The 24,252-nt window shown below is 45.4% G+C and overlaps 2 protein-coding genes across 5 annotated transcripts in view; one reads left to right on the top strand and one right to left on the bottom strand.

Annotated features, from left to right (window-relative positions):
- Positions 1-11,630, top strand: part of LOC112108447 (two pore calcium channel protein 1-like) — a 30,146-nt gene extending 18,516 nt beyond the window's left edge. For 3 of the 4 annotated variants that reach the window (XM_026653115.1, XM_029911907.1, XM_026653114.1), the window contains 10 exons: positions 1,170-1,314; positions 3,194-3,379; positions 4,533-4,597; positions 5,244-5,331; positions 6,174-6,243; positions 6,856-7,075; positions 7,345-7,435; positions 8,148-8,261; positions 9,237-9,355; positions 10,990-11,630. In XM_026653115.1, the coding sequence (XP_026508900.1) occupies positions 1,170-1,314; positions 3,194-3,379; positions 4,533-4,597; positions 5,244-5,331; positions 6,174-6,243; positions 6,856-7,075; positions 7,345-7,435; positions 8,148-8,261; positions 9,237-9,355; positions 10,990-11,135 (1,244 nt within the window). In that variant the 3' untranslated portion in view covers positions 11,136-11,630. Of the gene's footprint in view, positions 1-1,169; positions 1,315-3,193; positions 3,380-4,532; positions 4,598-5,243; positions 5,332-6,173; positions 6,244-6,855; positions 7,076-7,344; positions 7,436-8,147; positions 8,262-9,236; positions 9,356-10,224; positions 10,686-10,989 lie in introns of those variants that run through there. The other variant, XM_029911906.1, reaches the window with a different exon arrangement.
- Positions 11,631-12,801: 1,171 nt separating this feature from the next.
- On the bottom strand, positions 12,802-18,382 carry TMEM178A (transmembrane protein 178A). Its single transcript, XM_024202571.2, has 4 exons — positions 18,193-18,382; positions 16,932-17,045; positions 15,671-15,808; positions 12,802-13,748 (listed from the first exon to the last, which is right to left on the bottom strand). Exons 1-4 carry the CDS (start codon positions 18,380-18,382, stop codon positions 13,507-13,509), a joined length of 684 nt encoding a protein of 227 aa, XP_024058339.2. The 3' UTR covers positions 12,802-13,506.
- Between the last annotated feature and the right edge of the window lie 5,870 nt (positions 18,383-24,252).

Genomic DNA, 24,252 nt, shown 5'->3' with positions numbered 1-24,252 from the left:
AGTAGGGGAGGACCTTTGGGCTTAAGCAGTGAGATCTGTATTTTCAATGTACCATATGTAACCAACCTGAAGTGAATGCTGAAAATCTACCCATCCGGTCACTTGGCTTTGTGTGACTGGTGACTCTCAACCAGGCATATCCTGCTGCCTCACTTATCTAAGCTTGTAGCACTCCGTTTCTTTTCACACATTCTTTCTATTTAATTGTAACACTTAGGCCACTTTGTTTCTGGGCACAGAGTGTCTTGGAGCCTTCATGACCTCAAATTTAAAACTCCTACGTGATAAATGTGTAGGAGAATCTCCAAAGATGTTTGGCATTTAAAAAAAAAAAATTCGCTTTCCATACAGATGAGGAAATCTGTTTTTGTTTTTTTTGCCATGGCTTTTAAGCTCAGGGATCTAAGTTCTCCTGCTGCCAGGCATGAGCCAGCCTCTCAGTGAAGGGGGTTAAGAAAATAACCTGATGATTGGGGGGAGTTTTCCTGCTGTGGGGTTTCTCGTGCCTTCCTCTTGAGCATCTTGTTGTACCCACTACTAGAGACAGGATTCTGGGAAAGGTGGCGCTCGCGTCTGATGCAGTCTGGAAATTCCTTTGCACTTTAAATGTGCTTTCAGATTGCCAGCCTCTGTCTAGGAACAAACTTACAGTGGGGACTACTAAAAAGCCAGCGTTTATTTTTCAGCAAATTCCTCAGTTATTACCTGGTTAAATAGAAAAATGTTATTTGCAACCACTTATGTTAATGAATGGTGATTACTTAACTGTGGATGTGTGATTTGACCACTACGTGTTTGTTTGTCTAAAGATTGGCCTTCTTGAGATGAGGTTTAAAATTTGGCAAGTAAGGAGTGAAATGAGTCCTATAGATGTGATTTTTTTTTTTTTTTCCTCTTCTCTTCCCCCGCTCCCCCGCCATCGGCAAGTCTCTTTACAACTTCATGCCATAGCTCCTTGCACAGGTTAAGAGGGCTCCTAGCTAGTATGAAGCTAGCATGGCTGAAGGAAGCTCCCTTTTTGCCCAGGTGGTCAAGTCCTGTGTATTGGAGTGTGCATGTGGACAGAGTGAAGTACTGCTTTTTCACATAAGGCCTGTATTTCTGCAAATATGAAATGCTGCCATTTATTATGCCTGTAGGCTAATGGGCATCTTTCCTGTCCACTACAGACAAAAAATCTTTTGTGCGTCTGGCAGACCTTCTGAACATCCAGGTGATTGCAATGAGGATACAAACCCACCCCCTGGAGCACTGGATGCCCCATGTGTATAACTCAGCGGTGAGCCTATTCATACGCAGCATGGTTCAACACAAGTAAGTCTGTCTCTGCCCTCACAATGAGCATCTCATAATGATGCTGCAAACCAGCATTTACCTCTGGACAAGTGTTCACCTGGATGGCAGGCTGGAAAATGCCAGCACTGCAAGGGGAACACTACAGGTGGGATTTTTTTCAGAAATGCTCAGTCTTAGCATAACTCTGCTCCCACTTGAGTTAGTGGAGTTTGATCCTTAACTTGAGTAGGAGTTAGACCAATGCTGAATGCTACTGAAAATCCCCACTTTCACGCTCCAGTCCCTCTAACTCAGTCGTGCTATAAGCACTGAATGATATCACAAGTATTATACAGCAGATCTGCTGTATATTCTGGCTTGAAAATAGTCTTGCTCAAAAGGAGTCTGAATTCAGGTCTGAAAACCTATAATAACCCAGCAGTCTCTGTAGTAAAGTGGTATTGCGCTCCGTTTCACCGACCCCTATTACATTAGAATCAAGAGCTAATTTAGGGCTCAGTCTGATGTTTAATGTTCTCCAATTCCTTTCTACTCTTCTGGGCAGTCTCACATCTATTTATGAGCGCTGCTTGATTTGATGCAGACTGAACTTCCAACTTCACTGAAAGCTAGATCTTGTCAACAACTGAGTATACACACTTGCAGTAACTGGCTTCTCAAATGTAAGGTTAAATTACATCAACTCTCCTAAATTCTCCATCGGGGAAAAGGCTGTTTAAACTGAAACACTGGCTGATATATGGCAAAGCTGGTTTTGTAACTGGGAAATGGGGATGTGGATGGGAGGGTTCTGAGGCTTGCTTGGAGCATCCAGAACTGTATGTTGCCTTGTTACCTCTCTGCCTCAGCATCAAAGAAATCTGCTGGTACTAAATTCTGTGACAGCTCCCTGCCACTCCCAGTTTAACTGGCCCCACAGATTCCTCAGGACTCTGCCAGGCTTAACTTTGCCTTGCAGGTTAGGCCTTGGTGTGTATCCGTTCCCAAACTGGAGAAGTGTCTCCCTGCAACATCCAGCCCCATCACTGGACACTCACAAACTAGCAAGTCCACTGTCTCTAAAGAGACAGTGTACACACCAGCTTGCTTGATTTAACCAGGAATTCACACTTTGCTTAATATAACAGCACTGATTTGTGCTTGTGATAAAACAAGAAGTTTATTAACAGACAACTGAAAGGAAGACTAACCATTTCTGTCCATTAGTTTTGCTTACAAATAAGACAGTCGTATAACACTCTTCAAGTCACTAAAACTTAACCGGCTACAATCCTTAGCTTTCTTATCTTAGTCATCTAAAGCGCCCGTTCAGCAGCACCCACCCACATGGTAGGGGATCCACCTTTCATGGATACAAAGAATGCCGGCCCCCTATGTGATGGATAAGAGAAACATCTTTTTGCTTCTCCTTATATTCACCAGAGTCAGGATGAATCACTGGGGTGCAGACGTGAGTGTTCCCATGTTGATTTCAGAACCTCCTATTAATTTGTTCTTCCTGTTTTTATCTCTGATGCAAATGAACTGCCCATTGAACATGGTGATGTCAGAGACCGTTCCCATTAGAGATGGAGGTAACTGTCCTCCCTCTTGTCTGGAAGAAAACTTGGTTTTCTGTTTATTTGATCAGACTTGAAAGCATAATATCAGCAAGTGTCCGTAATTCCTTTTTTAGTGTTAATATATGTATTTTGCAATGATATTAATGACTAGTGTGCCACTGGCTTTCATTTGATATCTTAAACAACATTGAGAACTACACAACAGTGGGCCTCTCTGCCAGTTGGCATTGAAGGGCTCTTAAGGTCACAGGGGAGTCTTCTGAGGGATTTTTTTTTAACCTTCATAGGCAGGAGCAAACAAACTCTTTTTTTTTTTTTTCTCCCCCTTCTTGCAGGGGCTTTGTTTGGACTTACGATGTAATCATTCTAATAAACGCCGTATTCATTGCTTTGGATGAGGAAAACCCATTGATTTCCTATGCAGAGTGGGTTTTCCTTTCTTTATATATCCTCGAGATCCTCTTGAAAGTGTACACTTATGAACCCAGGGCATTCTTTGCAAAGACCCAGTTCTGGAACTGGTAAGTAGGAGGGTGAGTTGTGGTGGTTTGGGGGTAGAGGGGATATGGGAAGAATGTCTTGCAACTTTCTTCTCTTCGCAGCCAAAATGACTTTCCATTCAGCCTCTTACTAGAATTGGATTCTTCTTGTAAAAACAACCAGCACTAGACTGGTAAAGTTCATACTTGCATAACCAGCATATAACAAAAGCTATTGCAAACATGAGATGGCAAGAAAAATGCTCTAAACTCAAACTGGAGTGCAGGATTAGAAAACTGGACTGGTTTCTTGGTACCAGAGTGGAGACGGGAGGTGGCTTGTCTTTAAAAAGGAATGTATGTTTTCATTTGGTTTTCAACAATTGGGTTTGTGCTGCTTTTTTAATACTACTGCAGGAAGGTCTGGAAGTGGGGTGATAGCTCTTGTGTATATTTGCCCTACAAATATTGGAAATGTCAAGCCCTGGCTGTCACTGACTTGCTGGCAGACCCATTGGGGCTTGTAGGTATAAGAGCTTTATCATACTTTTTAAATAAATCAAGTGGGGTGGGACTTAAATACCTGTTAACAGAAACAACCGTTAGTTCCAACAGTCAATACAAGAATCCCCTCACCCTTCTCATTAGCTGGGTTCTTCTCCCCCCGTGTTACTGGAACCCTACTAGTTTTCCAGTTGTCCAGAGACTTGTAGCACAGACTGGGCCTGAATTTCTAATGTAAACAAACGAGGAAAGAACATTCTAGGTCTCTTTTATCCACTGTAAAGAAGCAAAAACCAAAAAAGCGTAAGCCATTCTCCCCCCTTGCAGGTCATCTTTGCAAACCATATGTCCAATGTAGAAACTTTGCTTAGTCCTGGATGGCTGTTTCAGTGCATGAAGAAACAAGGGCTGCTGTGCTAGGCAGACTGTACAAACTCAGAATACAATACAGTCGCTGCCCCAAAGAGGTCACAGTCCAGCCATTTAGGGCCCAAACCTACAAACGCTCCAGTACATGAATAGTTCCTCTGGCTCGGTAGGAATCCTTGTGTGCTTAACTTTAAGCACGTTTGAGTGTTTGCAGATTAAGGCCTTGTATTGTGTCCATCACTATTAGTATCTAAATGGCTGCACTGCACTTGGATGTGCAATAGAATTATCTGTGTAATAGAATTCTTTCCATCAACACTAGGTTTGATACCTCCATCATTATCGCTGCTCTGATCGCTACGATTCTCAACGCTTCACTTAAATCAGGTAAGAACAGCATTACGCTTTAAACCTTCTTCTCTGGCATTAGCAGGCTGTTAATTTCTCAGGCACTTGTAGTTTATGTGGTAGGGTTTTTGTTTTTGTTATCTCCTAATATCACTCTCGAATCATGGTTTCCATTGAAACTTATGAAGAATTCTGCATGTTTTGGGGAAGGGGGAAGTATAAAAAGATTTAAATAACAATCCGTGGAAGAATGAACCCATAATCTGTACCCTTTGAGTAGGTAACATTGTTTAGATTACAACATAGTTTGTGTTTGTTCCAGCTATGTATGTAATAGCGATGAAAGGTAGCCATTTAAATTAAATACTACCTCTTATGTTGGAGGGGGGCAGAAGCAAACCCCTTTATTTTATTTTGGGTTTTGAAATACAAACCACCCATCCCTGTCAGAATCTGAAGTGTCATGTACCGGAATTGTGTACACATCTTTGAGGATGATAGACATAGAACCTCTTGTGATGCACAACCATCTCAGGGCTCTGTCTCATTCTGCTATTGTACTGTGACTGATGGGGGACACTTCCTGTGCTTTGCCTAGTGATTTAATTCACCTTTGTCTTAAGCAAACAGGGAAGTATTGGGGATCATGTATACTAAAAGCTGCTGGTGCTTCTTTCTTTCTCAGCAAGTCAATACAACAGCCAGCAAGTGCTGGATATTGTCTTCATACTGAGAGTCCTCCGGCTCATCAGGATTGTGGATAGCATTCAAAGGTAAAGAACGTAATGGGGCTGTAGCCCTCTACCACTGCATTGAGCTGATCTAGAGGCTGGCAGGGGACCGGGTCTCCCAGTCAGCTGAGACGATCGAGCCCTTGGTGACACACACACACACACACACACACACACACACACACACACACACACACACACACACACACACACACACAAGCAATACGGGTGTAGCTGGCTGTATCCGTGCTGCCGGATGGCTTTACAAGAGCTGCACAGCTTTACAAAGGGGCTTTGATACCAGTGTAGTTATTCCCATATGGGAATGAGACGAAGTTGTACTAGAATAAGGCACCTTTATCCTGGCATAAACTGCGTCCTTGCTAAAGGATTTTACCACTATGTTGGTGACACATCATCCCCAACCCATCGAAATTTGTACCAATGGAACTCAAGTGTAGACCAAGCTTAAGGGCCCCTAGCAGCCCTCTTCTCAAACAGGAATAAGCCCCACCACTCACTCAGACACCTAAGCGAGAGCCCACTAGAGCAGACAAAGCACTGCTCCTGTGAAATGGGGAAGCCGCACAAGGCCGCCCAGCAGCGGGCAGGCAGACGGTGTTAAACACGATCAAGCCTACACCCCAGTCCCATTCTGCATTAATGTGGGACAGTGGCAGAGAAATGGCACCAACAACCAGCAGAGGCAAATGGGCCAGTGATCACTCAGAGATCTGCCACCACTTTTCTCTCTCCCGCCCCTGCAAAACAAAATGGTGCCTCTTTGAACCATGGAGTCCCCCAGCTATCAGGAATTCCTGGACTATCTCTTTAAATAAACGTCTGGGCATGGGGCTCTCATGAATTGTCTTGTCTTGTTCTAGGTTCCGGGTCATCATGAATACGCTCATAAACATTGTGCCGACGATGCTGACCTTTGGTGGGCTGGCCCTGGTAAGCACCCTGGACACGAACTCTGAAGTGCCGCAGTTCCTGCTGTAGCATGACCTTGTTTGCCTTAGAATTCCGATGTTATCATCAAAAGGCGAACTATAAAGCTTCAGAGCGGTCACTCTCCGGCCAGAAGCAAGGCTGTATGGGTGGACCTGAATATTTTCAGGATTATTTATGCATAAAGCTATTTCGCAGGATCTGGTTCTCCCTAGCTGTCAGTTCAGGATATATATAATTTATCTGCTTGATGCTGCTGTGCATTTCTCCCCCCAACCCCGCCAAAAAAATTGGATGATAAATTGGAAAAACCCACCTCCATCAACTTAGGTTCCAGTTCAAAATTCTTCTCCCTCTGTGCTTAGTTTAGTTTTAAACCTTGTATGGAATCACTACTTCCTGGACTAAGTCTCTGTTAATCTTCTAGTACCAGCTGTCCTCAAAAAGTGTCTTGGAGAGAAGCCACAGTTGGCTCAAGTGGCCCAGTATTTAGGTACAGAATCTGGGATGTGGATTGGGGAATTTGATGATGGAATCCTAGATACTTCCGTACTCTGCTGGGTAAAGCCGTCATGTGACGTTCACATCTACGGGAATGGGTCTCTTTCTCCCTAGGTGGTATACTACATGTTTGCTATCATTGGCATGGAACTATTCCAGGGGAAAATCCAGTTCTTTCCCAGGAATTCCACTGCCCATCATGCCCTGGAGTGTGGAAACCCTGCCTTAAAAGATTCTATGTTTGCTCGAGCCAAATACTGCAAGAACAACTTCAATGACATCACATCTTCATTCGTTGTTCTGATGGAGCTGACTGTCGTCAATCAGTGGCATGATATCCTTTCTGTATCTATAACACCGGGTCCAATCCAGAGTCCACAGAAGTCAATGGAAAGACACCCCCCACACACACACCATTGACTTCAATGGGATCAAAATGGAGAAAGAAATGCGATCTTAATTCCTTTCAGTAAAGTTTTTAACTAGGAAGCATCACCAAGGGAAGCTCAAATGTGTCTTGTCTTGTCTTCATCCTGACTGTCCCAAGCAGGGTGTTCTCAGCAGGGAGACGCTCCCTTTCTATCCTAGTCCTTAACTTTATACTTCTTGCCAATGGGTTTGCCCTAGTCACTCACCAGGCTGCCAAGCTGTACTTCATTGCCTTCCACATTGTGGTGGTGATCATGATCATAAAGTAAGTTCAGCGACGTTGCCATCTGTTTGGGGGTGGGGAAGCATGGGGCTTAGCGCCACAGCAGGCTGAAGGCCTGAGGTAGTGTGTTCATGGGGCTCTTACTGCCTGGATGGCTGGAGCTCTGCTGCGTGGTTGGGATGATACACTTGGGCTCTGGGTTACGGTGGTTTCCCTGCAAATGCCTCCTGCTGACGGATGCGTGAAGAGGTTCTGAGCCAGGGGACACCTTACGGATGAAAAGGGTGATTTCTCCTCCTTAGAAGATGGAACAGCCTAGGCAGGAAGGAACGTGGGATTCTGTGTCCCCCGCGGAGGAAGGATTGGGGGTGCTTTAGAGAGGGGAGGGGCAGCAAGCCCTAAACGAGTCTCATGGACAACAGCGCTTAACTCTGTAAAGTGCTGCTTGGGGCTGGAATTTTAAAGAATAAGAATTAAACTGTGTCTAGCTGCAAATCTGACTGGGACTCTGCAGGTTCCTCCATCCCTGTTCAGTGCCGGGCCATGAAGACAGGTTGGGGGGTCTTTGGCAAATAGCAAAGGCTATCTATTGCTCTGGGGGCATTTCCATGGTATCTAGGCACTGACCGATTTTGTACTGATGGGCCATGAATTCCACAGTCTGCTATGGCAGAAATCCATTAATAATGCAAGGGCTTACTCTGCAATTATACAAACAGCGTGTCTTTCCCCTCTTTTCCCCCCCCCCCTTCAGTATTCTCATAGCATTTATCCTAGAAGCTTTCTTTGTGGAGTACTCCCTGGAAAAGAGTGAAGTAGAAACTGCCATTGAGAAGAAAATTCAAGAGCTGGGAGTAGGAATCCAAGAGTAAGTAAACTACAGGGGAAACGTGGTACTTTGTGGGTGGGTCTCTCAACACATCCATTACTGAAGGGAAGTGTAATCGGATTGTCCTTCGTGATGTGCAGCTGAGAAATTCAAGAGTTGAAGCATCTGATCTAGGTTTCCAGAGTCTCCTGGGTGAGTTCAGTTCCATTTCATTGTGGTGATCAGATGCCTTGGACAAGAAACAGGTGACTCTCTTCTGCATAGGCTCTTACCTACACTCCACTTTCTCTCACATTCCCTCCTGCGCGTGCGCACACATAGCTTGCCTGCCTTTGGCAGAGAGGGGTGTTCAGGGAGCTACTTTAGTGAAATCAATAAAACCACCTCGGGCTGCTCTAGTCACTGTATTCAGAGACCGTCCGATTTCCCTCATTAGACAGGCTGAGTGGCTGCAGTGGGCATCTGGACTCTGATTGAAAGGTGTGGTGTTAATTCCTTTAAACCCTAGCCTAGAACGTGGCTTGGGCAGGGGAGTGTGAGCTCAGGCAACTGACTTAGCCCCTAATGGGCCAACAGCTAAAATGAGACCCTCTCTGGACAGACAGCTCTGCTCATGCCCAGTCGCAGGGTGGGAGGCAGACAGGCACCTGCTTCTTGCTGTAAGAGGCCGGCATTTCACTGACCCCGTTGGAAGACTGTCAATAGCAGCAGCTGGTTGTATGTTTAGAATGGGGAAAGGTTGCTTTCTCCTTCTCCCTTCTCGCCTGACGGAGGTATGGGGGTTCTGCTCCTGCATCGCAGGGTCTGCTCCATTGATTCTGAGCCATGCTCTGCTTTGCATGGAGAGGGGCCTTTGGGGGAGGGACTGCTGGGGCTCCAAGCCCCAATAGCAAGAGCCTGGGAGAGCCAGTCCAGTCCATGAACTTGTGGAGAGCACTGGAGTGCATTTTGAAGTGGCTTCATAGGGAGATATATATACACAGATATAGATATATATAAATTTTTTTTTTAAAGGGAAGAACTGCGTGATGGTAAACTAATAGACAACATGGAAACCAGTGAGAATGACCTCGGAGGGGAAGAAATAACCAAGAAAAAGTCTAAAGGGCTGATGTTTAAAATAGCTTCTAAAAGTAAGTCCATTCCCGAAGGCTCTTCTCTGGGGAACGAATCCACTGCTGAATTCTCTGCTTGTCGGTCAGGTCTCTTGTGATTACAAATATTCCAGGGCGGTGAACTGCAGCTGGAAGACCCCTGGGGCTGACAAATAGAGATTTACTGAATTGCTGTGAATTGGCATTAATCAACCCACAGCAATGAGTCAGTGAGTGCACCCTCGCAGGCTTGTGTGTGTGTGTGTGTGTGTGTGTGTGTGCCTCTACCCAACTGAGCCCCTCTCCAATAGCCTACTCGTGCACAGTTGCCATTACAGGATGGCGTGTTAACTTGACCATTTGGGGGTGGGGGGAAGCTTAGTGGGACTCTAGAAGAAGCCACTTCTGGTGAGATGAGCTGTTCAAAACCTTAATTCTCCCGATCTCATCAAACACAGATGTCCAGGGCACTTCCGGTCCCAAGGCAGGGAGGTGAGCAGCCCTGCATTGGGGTAGCAGGGGAAGCTGATATAGGTGTAGCTGTCTCTGCAGATAAAACCCACCTAGATCCCCTTTAAATGGCAGGCTGGGGCCAAGGAGTCTCTTTAGGAATATTTCCAACCCTCACATATCTTCTCGTTCATGAAGTATGATGGGCGCTGGCAGTGCTTAATGTTTGCCAGGGCTCTTGGCTTGGCAGTTCATAGCCCCGGCACCTCTGTGCTTGCTGCATCCGTTATGAAAGTTAAAAAATTGCTTGAGCCCCCAGCACCTCTTTCATTGGAGTACGCCCACATGTTTGTGATCAAATATGGCACTATCAGGCCCAACAGCCAATCAGAATGCAGTTTGGGGCTTTTGGCATCCCCACTCAGATTCTAATGGTGTTTCTGCTGTTTTTATTGTAGCACTTTCTTTGTCAAGCTCCTGGGCTTTACAGCATGAGCTCGGTGCCTGCAGTAGCTACTTACACAAGGAACAGTCTTGGTGGTTCAGCTTCTCCAGATGTTAGGAAGCCTCTTTGTTGCTGTTTTCTCCTTGTATCCACTTCACTTTTATCCTGGCTGAGGCTCTTTGGTAACTCTTTGCAACTCTTACTGCTTGGTTTAATGCTCATCCTTCCCTCCCAGAAACTCTCTCCCTGTATCTTGGCTGTTTCCTATTGAATCCAGTTGAAGCTCACTATAAGCCTGGATTCACTGTTTAACACACAAACTGATTGAAAGCCTGAGTCTAGGGGCCTCATATGGAGCTCCCTGCTTCTTCAAGTGCTCTATCAAAACTGCTTCATTTAAAAAAAATCCCTTGAACAGGCAGCAGTTAATGAAAACTGTTTTGCTCTTTCAAGGTGGATTTGTTCAGGATGTTCAAATAGTTATTGGACAAAGTGCTAGAAAATGTGTTGTAGGGACCAATCCTACAGAGGGAGGTTCTCACATGTATATGTTTTTATATTGGTAAATAACACATGCTGATTGAAAGAGCTGCCTTTGGTTGCTGGGGAATGGGGTGTAAGCCAGCAAGGTAGACACCTCGGTGACTTGTCACCCAGTGAGCAACGTATCACAAAATGACTTGACTTGACCACTCAGCCTTTGAGCATAAAGTAAATCAAGGGAATGGCTAACTAGCCTAGGCCAGTATAGAAACCAATGTATTTTTTCTTTTCTCAGGGTACAGGACAGTTGATGCTTTGCTTCAGCGTATGTTTGAGGCAGAGATACTACCAGAAGATGATGGGCCATCAGTGGACGAAATCTTAAACCTCTCCCCTGCTGATCTTTACCCAAAGAATCCCACCTTTGACAGTGCTGCATAGTGTGGAGAACAGAAGGGAATAGAAGTGGAAACACTAGCTGTCTCTATTAATTCTTAAGAGATCTCTGCTCTGACTCCAATTCATACAACTTTGGCACTGTCATGTACAAGATCCTTAGAGTTTTAGAGCAAGTCTGCACAATGATGCTCTTCTGCACATTGGACGGGTTATATTTAAAGTGGCAGCAAACTGGTAGCACCCTGTGTCAGATTGGTCAGTTTTACCGGGAGTAAAAGTCCACATATAAATCCTGGAAAGGCAAGTATTTCCTAAAGGGAAAGCTCATGGAGTGTTAAGAGTGTGCATCTTACTTAGATAGCTCAGTAAGAGATCATGCTACCTAAAAATATTGTAGCATTACATATATTGTTTAATAGGCTGACCTTGTTAAGGAATATTTAGCTACTTTATAACTGGAAATTTTCTAGTACAGTGACTTTAGATGCATTACCAGTCAAGACTATGGATAAATGTGTAAGCTAAAATAAAAATGATTGGCACAAAGCTGCTACTTAATGTGCTATTTCACTAGCCCTTGCCATGACATGCTTTCAAAGGGCTAATAAACCATGGCAGCTAAGTGGGGGGTGGGCAGAGGTTGGCCAGTACCTTAACCTTTCTCAGCTGCTAATATTCCACAGCTGTGGGCAAATCCAAATAGCCTGAAACACTGTTCTTCAGAGGGGTGCATGCAGATGAGCCTCTCACTCATGCTCTAGAGTCTCCACTTTCATCAAAAAAGGCTCTAGCTGTTCTGGTTGCAAAGAAATAGTCATGTCATGGTCTCCAGACTTTACTGATGCAGAGATGTCTGCCTGATTGAGGCTCTTTGCACAAACCATCGTTCGTTAAAGCATGTGAGGAAGTATCCTGCTGTAAAGAGACACCCAATCTACTCTGAGTAAGCAAGCACTCATTTGGGATAAGCCTGTATCAATACAGTGTGGGTGAGAAGGAAGGTATAGTTGGTTTCACTTTCATACAGGGGCCACACAGCTTTCCAAGACTTGCCCAAAGGGTGGGAGGAAACAGGAACAGGTTCTTCACCAGTAGTTCGTGGAGGAAGTTGCCTGTGTACATTGATGCTTGTGGGATGGGGGAGGTGCTCACCAAGAGCCAACTTTGGGTTCTGTCTGGCAATGCACAATCTCCCTCTTCTACCCCAAAACGTTTGAAGCTGAGGTTACAAAAGGGACATCTGGCCCCCGAATGCCTCTGTTCCTTCTGCTCACTCACAAAGGTCTGAGCCCAGAACAGTGGCTGAGGGCAAGGAGGGAGGACTGTGAGATTGCGCAGGGCTGTGCTTTCATGCTGCAGTTGCAAATGAAGAATCCTTACACCTTGGGGGTGGGGGGGAGGAGGAGGTAGTGCTCATAAGGGCAGTATCAGGAGCTCTGTTCAGAGTCTGGAGGCTTAAAACCTGGGAGCCAGAAGCTGGATTGCCTTTCACAGCAGTCTGGTGAGAACCAAGAGGGACGCTCAACTGGATCTGTGACTACCCTATCACTAGAAAGCCTGCTGTAATGATTCACATTCAGGTTTGAGTTACACCACCTTCAAGAGAAAACCCAGTTCTAAGCCCCTAACTTCTATTCAGCACAAACACAGTGTTTGCAGAGGGAGGTGTTTTACTACTGAATTGTAGTTTAAACACAAAGATGCTGAAGCTTCACAACAGAGGTAACTTCCAACAATATCAGTGGGAATGAATGACTCTCTCATCTATACAAACAATGAACATTTTTAGTTACTTATAAAGTACAAAGGGAAATGAAACCAAGCAGGATTCTTGTTTTGACAAAGAACATTCATATGGGGTACAGGGGAAGAGACTGGGTCTATCCGACAGCAAAAAACTAACAAACCTCCCCTAAATTCAAGTCCCGAAGAAGCTGCATTAAAGTGTATTAAGCATGATCGTATGGAAAGAAAAGCATATTTTTCTGACTCAGACTCATTTGGCAATGATTTTTTTCCCCTCTGATAAATTACTTTATTTACAAACATTTGACAAATAGAAATAGCCCTAAATTCTCATCCCAGCTTTTCCCAACCATTTAACTTTTCCTGTGTGAATAGCCTCATCTCCTTTCAGACACATGTAGACACAGTATTTTGACTGAAGCCGTTGATACCCCTACTATTCTTGTCCTTGGGAAGGTGTTTCCTTTCTTTGATTTCAGTCAGCTAGAAAGCAGAACAGAACTCCTCTTGGTTTCCTGACTGGTAGATTTTGAAGGATCAGGTATTTGTGCAGGGAATCCTGAACGTAACTTTCCTTTCACTTTTTTTGTTTTTGTGGTAAGTCCTTGCACAATATTGTTGACCTGTCCCTGAACAAGGGCAGAGAAGATCATCTTCTGAGAAGCAGTCATACAGAAGAGTTTCTGGAAGACTTTAGATGAATAATCTTGGTCCTGCTAACAAACGGATAAGCAGCACAAAGACATCCTGCTGCTACTATAAATCCTAAACTGCACCAAGCACAAAATATAGACCAGCTGTATCCATGTTCCACATCATCAGGAAGACTATATATGAATGTTGGTAGGCGGTTTAGATCATATGATACACTTGCTGCATAAGTGCACAGAGAAATAGTGCAAAATATTCCTGAAAACAAAACATATTCTCAGGGTTAGTAGAGTTATACAGCCTGGGATAAATAAAAGAGCAAACACATCCCTGTTAAACAATAGTTTATATAATCAAAAGACTAGGCAAAAGCTGTTTTCTTACTTGGATAGAACATGTGATATTAATGCTGGCATTTACAATGTTTCAGGGGCTTATCTGACTATACAAGTCTTTGAGCGCTGGCTCTGTATTTTAATTATGAACTTAATGTAACTTCTTGTAGTTCCTACTTGGAAAAAAGCTCTCGGTTTATACAAGCGGTTTAAGGTTGGCTGCAGTTGTTACCCCAGGAGAATTCTTTTAGAGCAGGGGTGTTAAGTGCCCTGCATGTGGATTCGTGAGGCCTGCTTAACATATTCAAATTGGAGACTCCTCTTCTTGCACCCCTGAAGACCCATGGCTGACAGCAGCCTCTTCACACCTCACACGATCCATGGTGGGCTAGCTGAGGCAATTGTTTTGTATGCACTTGACAAAATCTAGTCTGTGCGTGTAATTTACTCAACCATGCATCCCCAGTCAGCCTTCCCCAGCATAGCTCTGATGTGGAGGAGTGAGCTCCTCTCCTCTCAGCCACTGCACATCTGTCTGCAGGACCTCGTCTCCCTGTCCAGAGTGTCCCTCCTGGGTCGGCAGCAATCTATTGGGCTAGATGTTTCATTATGCAGTGAAATTAGCTATACACATACAGCCACAATGAATTTTTCCTTAGGCTTGCACTTTACAAGTTTATGGAATAAAATCTATGGTGCTTAAACTTAACGAGTTTATGGAATAAAATCTACATGCTCAGTATGTGGTTTTCAGAGGTTTATAACTTGGTCAAATCAATATACATTTCCTCCAGACCAGGGAAAATAATTGCTTCTCATTAAGGGCTTTTCCCACAATGAATTTAACCTTTCCTACTGTTTGCCATTTTTGCTATTTGCAAAAAAAAATTGAAAGCCTTTTTTTTTTAATAATAGGAACCAAATAACACCTGTCCACCTTCACTCTGAAAAAACAGCTGAACACTTTTCCTCAAACTTCCCCAAAAAGTTCATTTTTAGGAAAAGACCAATGATGGAAAGCGGAAACCTGAGGGGTGAAAGTTTCAATAAGTTATAAATGACTTGGACAAAAATAAAATTGTTACACTGACTTAACTATACAACTGCTGCTTTTGTTGTAATTTAGACTTCTCCTTTGTTGTTTTAAGGACAGAGTTAAGAAGGAATGGGGGGGGGAGGGGAACCTATTCCCTAGTCTTCCCCACTAACATGAAGTTAGGGATAGATTTTGCCTTTAGACCCAGTCTTGTGCAAAAGAAGGGGTGTAAACTGCACCCCTCCAGGAGTAGCCCTGGCAGACGCTGTAACTCAAACACAATTTAGTCTCAGCCTCCCTCTTTGCTTTGGAAAGAAATCATTTCCCAGCAAATTATGACACCCTCCCATGCTGTCTCAGGTTTGCTGGCTGGTAAATTGAAGGCAAGGGACCAACGCTCTGCCCACTCTTCCCCATCCACATGCTCAAGCAGGGAAGTAAGCAATGGCACAATGCCCACGTGCCCCTGCACGCCTGGTCCTAGAGTTTGCATAGTCTGTGCAAGCGCTGTAACGGAGTGCTCTTACCCCTTCTTTCTCCCAGGCACAGGTATGCAGTGGGAAGGACAATCTTTTTATTCCCTTTTTTGGAAGAAGAAATTAAATGGTCCCTTTCTGTTTTCATACAGTACTCAGAAAAATCTTGCCTGCTTTTTTGACGTCTGCCCGAATAGCTGCAGTGGAAAGTCAGTTCTAACTGGAAAGATCAAAGGAAGGTGTTCTCTGCTGGTGGATAACAAGCACAGTCTACCAAAGAGAAACCTAATCAAGGGCTTCAATTGTAATTAGCACACAAAGATGGCACAATACCTGTCATAAGGAATAGAAGGCCTGCCACGTGCTGTGTGAGGCTTTCCTCCCAAAAGAAACTGACTGCCGCTACGATGCATCCACAGAGAAGAACAGCAGCTGCCATGCCCAGAAAACCAGCCGTGATTCTTCTTAAATCTGCTTCCATATCAGAAGTAGAGCAGAGATTAAACACCACCCTTTTGCTTAGAGCAAAAAAGAGAGTGGCAAGGAACTATATACAAACCCTGTTGGCAAATGCAAGGTAATGCATATTGGAAGAATCTTTCGAGCCACTCATAGGCAAAGCTTGGTTCTAAATTAATTGTAACCACTCAGGAAGAAGATGTGGGCTCCAGAGTGGATAGCTGACTAAACAACCCTCCTCAGTGCATAGCAATGGTTAAAAGAGCAAACAAAATGTTTAGATGTAGATGCAATGGAACAGAAAGTAATACTGAAAGTGTTCTAATGTCACTACCTGCACCAATGATGTAACCTGACCTGGAATACCAGTTCTGGTCACCCTATCTTAGAGAACACAGCAGATAATACAAGTGGTTCAGAGACAGACAACAAAAAGGATTAGGGGCATGAAAAAAAATTAACTTTAGAGTGAGAATGAAAAGATTGGGACTGTTTAGACAGGAGAGGAATAAGAGGGGACTTGACAGAGGTATAGAATATAGAGAGCAGTACAGAAAAATTAAACCAGGGGTTGATTCCTATTTACCCATTCTCATAACACAGAACGAGGAGATATCTAATGAAATTGTGAGGCAACAAATTTAAAATAGATAACAGCAAATACATTTTTACATATTGCGCAGTTAGCCTGTAGAACTCATTGCCACAAGACATAATTTAGGCCAAGAGTTTACCAGGAATCAAAAAAAGACTGACCAATTACATGAATAACAAGAACATCCAGAGCTACATCAGATGGGATTTAAAATAAAAAAAAAGATTTAGAAGGGATATAAACAGCCATGCTTCAGGGCATAAGCCAACTTGTAAAGGATGGGGGCTAGGAAGATATTTACCTGTAGGTAGGTTATTCCATATTTGCTTACTATGGGATTTCTTACCCCTTCCTTTGAAGCATCTGATACTGGCACTGGCCAGAGAGAGGTTACTGGTTAGACAGAGCCCTGGTCTGATTCAGCATGGCAAACCCTATCTACAGACCAGCGCGTTGTCTTGCTTTTTCATGTGAAACACTGACAGAATTATGGAGAAACTTGTGCGTCCCCAGATGAGAGCTGACAATTCGTGTACTTACGAAGCAGATGCCACTCATCTTGCTGGATGGTCTTGGTTAAGTTGAATGGAATATTTCGTAAGCGCATTGGCTGGGAGAAGTGGTATTTGATAGCTGTGCATCTCTGAACAATACCTTCAGGAAAGGAAGAAAGAGACTTCATTAACCTGCCGGCTAAAAACCAAGCAGGTTCCCCCAGAGAACACTGTGTTAAACACTGACAGCTAGGCTGTAAATTGTCTTCTAATACAATTAGTCCACACTTCCTTCTCTCCATTTGCTCTCCCCGTGCCCACAGACTACCTCGCAGCTTCTACCCTGCACTTCCAGTTCTGAACACCCAACGCCCCCTCTCCCTACAAATGGCAGAAGCTTGACGCTAGTGAGAGATGCAAGCTCCTCAGGCTGGGAGAGTTCACACGCGCATAGATGTGCACACACCCACCCGCTGCTCTGCGTACACTCTGGGGCCTTTTCTAAGCAGCCCTCTCCCCCCACGAGATGCTGGAGGGGATCCAGAACCACAAGGTCCCAGGAACTTGGGGTCAAATTTTCAAAAGCACCTAAGTGATTTAAGAGTCTAAGTCAATTTTTCAAAAGAGATGTAGGCAATTAGGAGCCCTAATCTCATTGAAAGTCAATGGGATACAGACGGGACATTGACACCTAGCAACCAATGAGTCTTGGATAAGGACTTCCCCATCTCTCCTTAGAGAACAACAATCCCCCAGCTTGAGATCAAAGGACTGGAGAGGTACCAGGTGGGGGGATAAGTGTTGGCTGCTGGAAGAAGTCGGGACTCACCTGGAGTCTGACAAAGGAGGTCAGACACAGAGTGAGACCTTGAATCAAGGGGTTCCCTACAGCTTGGCTGGGCTCTGGGCTAACCAGAGCTTTAACCTTCAGTTCTCTATAATACCCTAAGGACTTCCTATGCTGTGTTCCAGATGACTAATAAACCCGACTGTTTGGACAGCGCTGGGTGAGCGTCACTGCAAATAATGGGCGAGGTGCATGAATCCCTGCTGAGTGGACAAGTCTCCATCAGGGATCTGTCTCAGCTGGACTCACTGAACAGAGCTCACGGTATGAAGTAGAGGTTCTGCAGGCCCAGAGGTCCAGTCTAAGGAGGCAGTAAAGCCACGTGGCTTACCTTGGAGGAAAAGGGAGACCCCTAAGGGGTCTGACACACTGAAGGGGTTCCTCCTAGAGACTGATCCAAAGCTGGGGACACAGCACCGATGCTGTGAGTCTGTGATGGGAGGGAAAACACATGACGCACCCCTGTCACAGTATGTAGCAGCTGCTTCTCCTGTGCGTGCTCCCACAGCACATGCAGAGGCACCCTGTTTGGCTGTGCTCTCAGCAGAACAAATGCCTACAAGATCCGCCACTGGCGGTGTTCCCTGGCACTCCCCAAAAGGGGCTGTTGCTTTAACAGCCAGTACCTGGCCCCGTACGGATAACTCCATGTTTGCTGTGCAATAAGGCAGTCTGGCTCCATTGCAAGGAAGCTGAAGTGCCCAGTGTTCTGCCCTGACATGCAGCTGCATGGCTGTTCTTAGGGTCTTATCGGGCAAGGTGCTGAGCGCTCTCAGCTCTCACTGATTTCAGTTGGGGCTCGGAGTCATCAGCCCTTGGCAGGATCCAGCCCTTATCCGCTACGCTCAGTGACATTGGGACAGGTTGCATAGCATCGCTGAAAGGCTTTGTGACAGAGAAACCATGAGCAATTCTGCGGTATTTTGAGGCAACCCCCCAGCCAGACCCGGCTTCTTGCTCAGCTGCACCAACACATTCCGTAAGCAGCACCTGCAGTGACTCAGCCCTAGACATGCTGCAGCAGCCTGTCCCTGGGCAGGGCCTGGGTCAGATGCGTCTGTCTTGTCTATTTAGATTGTCAGCTCTTTGGAGCAGGGAGTGTTTCTTCTTTGAGGGGCTCTGTGCATTTCCCACTTGTGGTTCTTGTGGGCTAATGCGCCCTGGCTTCAAGTGCAAATGCCAAGAGGAGAGGGAGTCAATGCCACAGGCGTGAATGCACAGAGGGAACTCCCGAAGAACAAGAATTACCAGTAAGTAACCTTTCTTTACTCTGTGTGTGTGTGTGCATGCAGTGTCCAGCACAAAGGAGTCCTGCTCTTGGTCGGGGCCTCAAGATACTATTGCAATATAAATAATAATGAAACTAAACTGGTTACACCAGGAGCTGAAAGTGAATCACCCAGGAAGGGGATGGAGTAAGAGCCTCCCCTCCCCCAGCCTTGCCCAAGGGCATCATGGACAGGTCAGAGGACAGCCAGGCTACTGGGAGAGGTGCTGAATTGTAGGAAGCATGGGAGCTGGAGGGAGATGGAGTCAAGGAAGGAGATGGCTGAACCCAATATGTGAACTTTGTCTCATATCCTCAAAGGTGTTTAGGGGCCCAACTCTCATCGGTTTCACTGAGAATCAGGTGCCTAAATACCTTGGAGGATCTGGAACCTTCCTTGTGAACCCTTTCTACAGCATCTAGCCAGTGAGGGGATGTGACCTCATTTTGGAGCACTGGAATTTACTATTCTCCACCCACCACAATGGTTCCCTTTCACTGTGTTTTTAGTTAAGATACTTTTGGGTCTCAGACTGTTATGGGGGCAAATTCACTGTGGTCCATTTTCAAAAGGAAACACTCTTCTGACCTCTAGTCAGATGCACAAGAGGAGCAAACTTGGGACACTCAGTAAAGTGACATCCAAGAGTTACTGGCTGTGGGAGATCAGCTGGCCACATGGGATGGCAGGAACTGGGGACGAAATGTTACTGACGTCCTTTTAGTTTAATTTACTATTAAAACAGATTAAACCCTTTTAACTAAAAGGAGACAGCATATGGAAAATAATGGGATGCAAGGTCGTGATCTGAATTTAACTATGCTGCAAAGGTGAAGGTGGGTTTTTTTGAAGTGGTAAGCAGCTGTAAATGCATTTCTTACTAAGGGTAGGGCAGTGCTTTAAGGTGGCTGTGTAGTTGCGGCACCAGCGCTGGGAGAGAGGGGAATATCTCCCAGCGCTGGTGCACTGTCCACACTGGCGCTTTACAGTGCTGAAACTTACATCGCTCAGGGGTGTGTTTTTTCACACCCCTGAGCGAGACAGTTTCAGCACTGTAAAGTGGCAGTGTAGACAAGGCCTATCGCAATTAATATGAGTCTCAGGAAAGAGGCATATGCCTGACAGGTGATGTTTATGGAAAGGAAAAAGTTACCCGTCTGCAGACCCAATGATTACATGCTTAGGTTAGAGTTCAACTCTATGGGAATATCTATAAAAGGTCCTCTCGTGCTAGTCAAGAGTTAACGGGATGGACACACCAGTGTAAAACTGGAGAGTGAGAGGAAATGCAGGGCCTTTGTGATTTCTCTCAGTGTACCTATTAATATTGAAAGATACTCTCTGGGACATTTTGAGATGGATCCTCAGCTGGTGTAAATCTTCATATTTGCACTGAAGTCAATGGAGGGATGCCAATTTACACCAGCTGAGCTGGCCCTTGGACTTTAATAAGAAGCCAAGAATGTTGGCTGCAGAGAACAAAATGTCATTTTGGTTATAAACAGAGGCATGGGGAATGGGTTATGAGCAGGGCTGGCCCTGAAAATACAACATCCATCGCAGGGAAAGTATTTGCATGTGCTCTAGGGTGTAGCTGACTCCAAATCCAAAATGTTATCCCTAAAGGCACAAGCAATGAAATGTCACAATGAGTCTGCTGAGTAGAAGCATAAGAACACTTAAAGCAATATCTATTTTTGCATTTCTCTACTAATTTGCAAGTGTATTTCTTGGCTTAAGATGGTATGAACTGCAGCACTTAAATGTGCATCTTCATTGCCATAATGAAAGCTATTTACCTTATTCTCAAGCCAATCTGGTAAATGAAATTTTGTGTCTTCCAAGGCACACCTCTGAAATGTTTCATTAAGTTACAGATATTTTGTGCAACATTCACTGCACCTAATGTTAACAATATAACTACCCTCTTCCTCGACACAAGTGGCTAAAGAAGATATAGTGATGCTGCCCACCCTTTTGAGCATGAAATAGTGTATTACACATTATTTGTTGCTGTAATTAAAAGGTTTATTATCTACTTATATAATATCAACGTTAAATATTAGGAAAAACAAAACAACTAACCAACCAAATAAAAAACCTGCATTAAGTCAGTGTAGTTTGAAAATATTTAATCTATTGCTGCAACATAAAACAAAAATGTTATCTCTGTTTCCCAATATGTACTAAAGAAGAACATTAGCCCATGTCTATGTGACATAAGGCTTGGCTGTTCTACAAAGGTCTAATTTAACAGATGACAATAAAGGGAGGAAGCAGAAAAGTCACATCTCAGATTGGGGTGACAAATGATGCAAATGTCTGTTGACTATTCCTTTTAATTTCTGAAGGGACAGAGGTGTTATTATCTGGGCTACATTTATCTTTTTCACTAAGGAGGAACAGAGGTTCTACTAGAAGACCAGTGCAGATTTTTACACAAAGAGGAGATGTACAGGAGGGCTTTGAAGGCTGCTTCAGGTACACAGAGAAGTAACAAAAAATGGCCTACTTAATATTAGACAGCATATACTCAGACGTACACAGCAGCATAACTGTGGGAGCAGTAGAAGAGCAGCTAGGGAGTGGCCAGCTACTCCTGCACATAAAGCATTGGCAGCCAATCCCAGAGGGAGGATGGGTGCTGAGGGCCCTGCCGAAAGGGCCAGAGAACACCCCAAGGGCCATAGCTGGATCTCCTCAACGCCAGTGGCTCACAAAACAGGCAGTTCTGCACTCACTCCCTCTTCCATCACCTTGAACACACCAGTGGATCAACTGCACACTTGTCACTCAAGAGATGTCAGCACCAGGTATTTGTACACCTCTCTTATTGATCCTCAGGATTTCAACCTGCCTATGGGCTCCCCTTCTTCTCACCAGCCGGCAACTGCAGATTCAGGATTAGCCATGGAGCAAGGGTAAGTTTCAGTGTGGCCAACCTGACCCTCCTCCCGCATCGTGATATCTCGTAATGCAGCTGCAGGTGCTGCTCTCGCCGTGCCCAACCACTGTGCATCTCATGCTCAGGCCTGAGAGTAACTACTGTGCCCCATGTCTCTGATGGGCAGGTCACAATCGTAGCATGGGATGGGGAGTACCAGCCCTGGAACTCGGTTCCACCTCTGCTCCACTGTCATGTACTGCTGGGCTCCCTTGCTAATGTGCAAGGGCTTTGGAAGAGGGCAGTAGGCAACCTCCATGCAAGAGGTTCTCTCCCAGAAAGAGCCTTGACCTCATTACAGTCCTGCACTTGGCCCACTGCAGAGTCATTCAGTTCAGCAGAATCTCTGTGCCGTCTAATTAATATGTTTATCCCAAATAATTTAACACTCTGTTTAATCTAATATTTTCTGTACATTCCTGGAAGAAAATTAACAGATTTCACTCACATGGGGCAATGTCATGAAGGAATCAGCCTTTTGTTTGCACGAAGAAGCAGATGTGCAGTTTGAACCTTAACACTTCTCAATTTTATTTTGCATTGGAAATAATTTCAGCTCCACGACAGTAAATTGAGGACAGAAGAGCAGGCGGCAACCTGCATTTCCACCAGAGAGTCATCAAACAATACCTTTCTGACTGGAGTTTAAATCCTGCCATTTCTCATTCAGAAGTAGAGTTAGGCCCAGAAGCCTCTAGTTTGTCTCTCTGTATACCCAGTCCTCACCTGTCCTTCAGCGACACTGTTTTGAGAGTTAGCCCAGGTCTACACTAGTGGGGGGGTCGCCCTAAGATACGCAACTTCAGCTACACGAACAGCGTAGCTGAATTCGGCATATCTTAGGTCGACTTACCTGGCCATGAGGACGGCGGCGAGTCAACCGCTGCTGCTCCCCCATCAGCTACGCTTCTGCCTCTTGTGAGTTGGAGTTCCGGAGTCGATGGGGAGCGCGATCGGGGATCGATTTTATCGCGTCTACACTAGACACAATAAATCGACCCCCGATAGGTCGATCACTACCCGCCAGATCGGCGGGTAGTGAAGACCTGCCCGGAGACTACAACCTCCACTATATTCAAGACTAGTGTCTAAGCAGTTACCTACTCCAACTGCTTTGTCTGGTTCCCTTTGGGCATGCCTGCACTTCTTTCTCTGCCCATGGGCATTAGACACTATCAAAAATTACACTCCTCAAAATTCAGTACAGGCTGGTTTAAGAGTCAGAATATTTATTGGCAAACTCACAGAAATACGGGGGCAATAGTAAAAATAAAAGCTGAGCAGAGCTAAACATGTCCACACTAGGTGCTACTGAAGGATAAACACACTGACAGACACTAAGCTGTTCCCTGGCCCTCCCAAAATTTACCCTGATATATTTACTACTTTGGAGTGATTATCACTAAGGGTATGTCTACACTACAGGATTAATCCGAATTTAGATAATTCGAATTTGGGAAACAGGTTGTATAAATTCGATTGTGCGCGGCCACACTAAGCACCTTAATTCGGTTTTAAACCACATTAATTCGGTGGTGTGCGGCCACACTACCCCATTAACTTAAACACAGTAATTCGGTGGTGTGCGTCCACACTAACCCTAATTCGAATTAACAAAATCGATTTAGGCTCTACTCCGTTCGTCGAGGTGGAGTACAGAAATCGATTTAAAGGGCCCTTTAATTCGAATTAACTGGCTCTGTAGTGTGGACGGGTGAAGGGTTAATTCGGATTAAGGCAGCTAAATCCGAATTAAAGTCCTAGTGTAGACCAGGCCTAAGGCTGCAAGTCTGTCATGGAGGACACGGATTCCGTGACTTTCCGTGACCTCTGCAACCGCTGGTGCTGGCTCAAGGCAGCAGTTTGGGTGTGTGTGAGTGGGCTCAGGGCTAGAGGTGGCGGGGGTGCTTACCTCAGGGTGGGGGGCTTCCTGGCTCCCACAGCCCTGAGCTCCTAGGCGGCAAAGGGGCAGGGGGTGCTCTGCACCACATACTGCCCCCACCCGCAGGCCCCGCCCTTGCAGCTCCCATTGGCTGTGGCTCCCAGCCATTGGGAGCTGCAGCAGCTGGTGCTTGTGGTAGGAGCAGTGCACCGAGCCCTCTGACCCCTCCGCTGCCTAGGAGATGCAGGGACACGGAGCCGGGTAGGGAGCCCCTGTCAGCCCCGCCAAGGCACTAACCCTACCCCCCCCAGCAACAGCAGGGGTCCAGGGCCATGCTGCCCACCCCCTGCCCCCACCAGTGGGTTCCCCCGGCCCCCTCCCCTAGCACTCACGGTGCCCCCGGACTGCCCCCCCCGAGCACTCGCA

The sequence above is a fragment of the Terrapene carolina genome, unplaced genomic scaffold, assembly GCF_002925995.2.
Source record: "Terrapene carolina triunguis isolate 2854851 unplaced genomic scaffold, T_m_triunguis-2.0 Scaffold132, whole genome shotgun sequence".
NCBI classification, from domain to species: domain Eukaryota; kingdom Metazoa; phylum Chordata; order Testudines; family Emydidae; genus Terrapene; species Terrapene triunguis.
Note: the sequence above shows the minus strand (reverse complement) of the source record. Positions and strands in the feature narration are given on the sequence as shown.

What these genes read in the sequence shown, in the direction of transcription:
- TMEM178A (XM_024202571.2), bottom strand. Translation starts at nt 18,382, where the DNA reads ATGGAGTTATCCGTACGGGGCCAGGTACTGGCTGTTAAAGCAACAGCC. An exon ending in TGCTACATACTGTGACAGGG is followed by an intron (nt 17,046 to 18,192) that starts GTGCGTCATGTG and finishes CCTTTCCTGAAG; the next exon opens with GTATTGTTCAGAGATGCACA. An exon ending in AGATGAGTGGCATCTGCTTC is followed by an intron (nt 15,809 to 16,931) that starts GTAAGTACACGA and finishes ATATGGAAGCAG; the next exon opens with ATTTAAGAAGAATCACGGCT.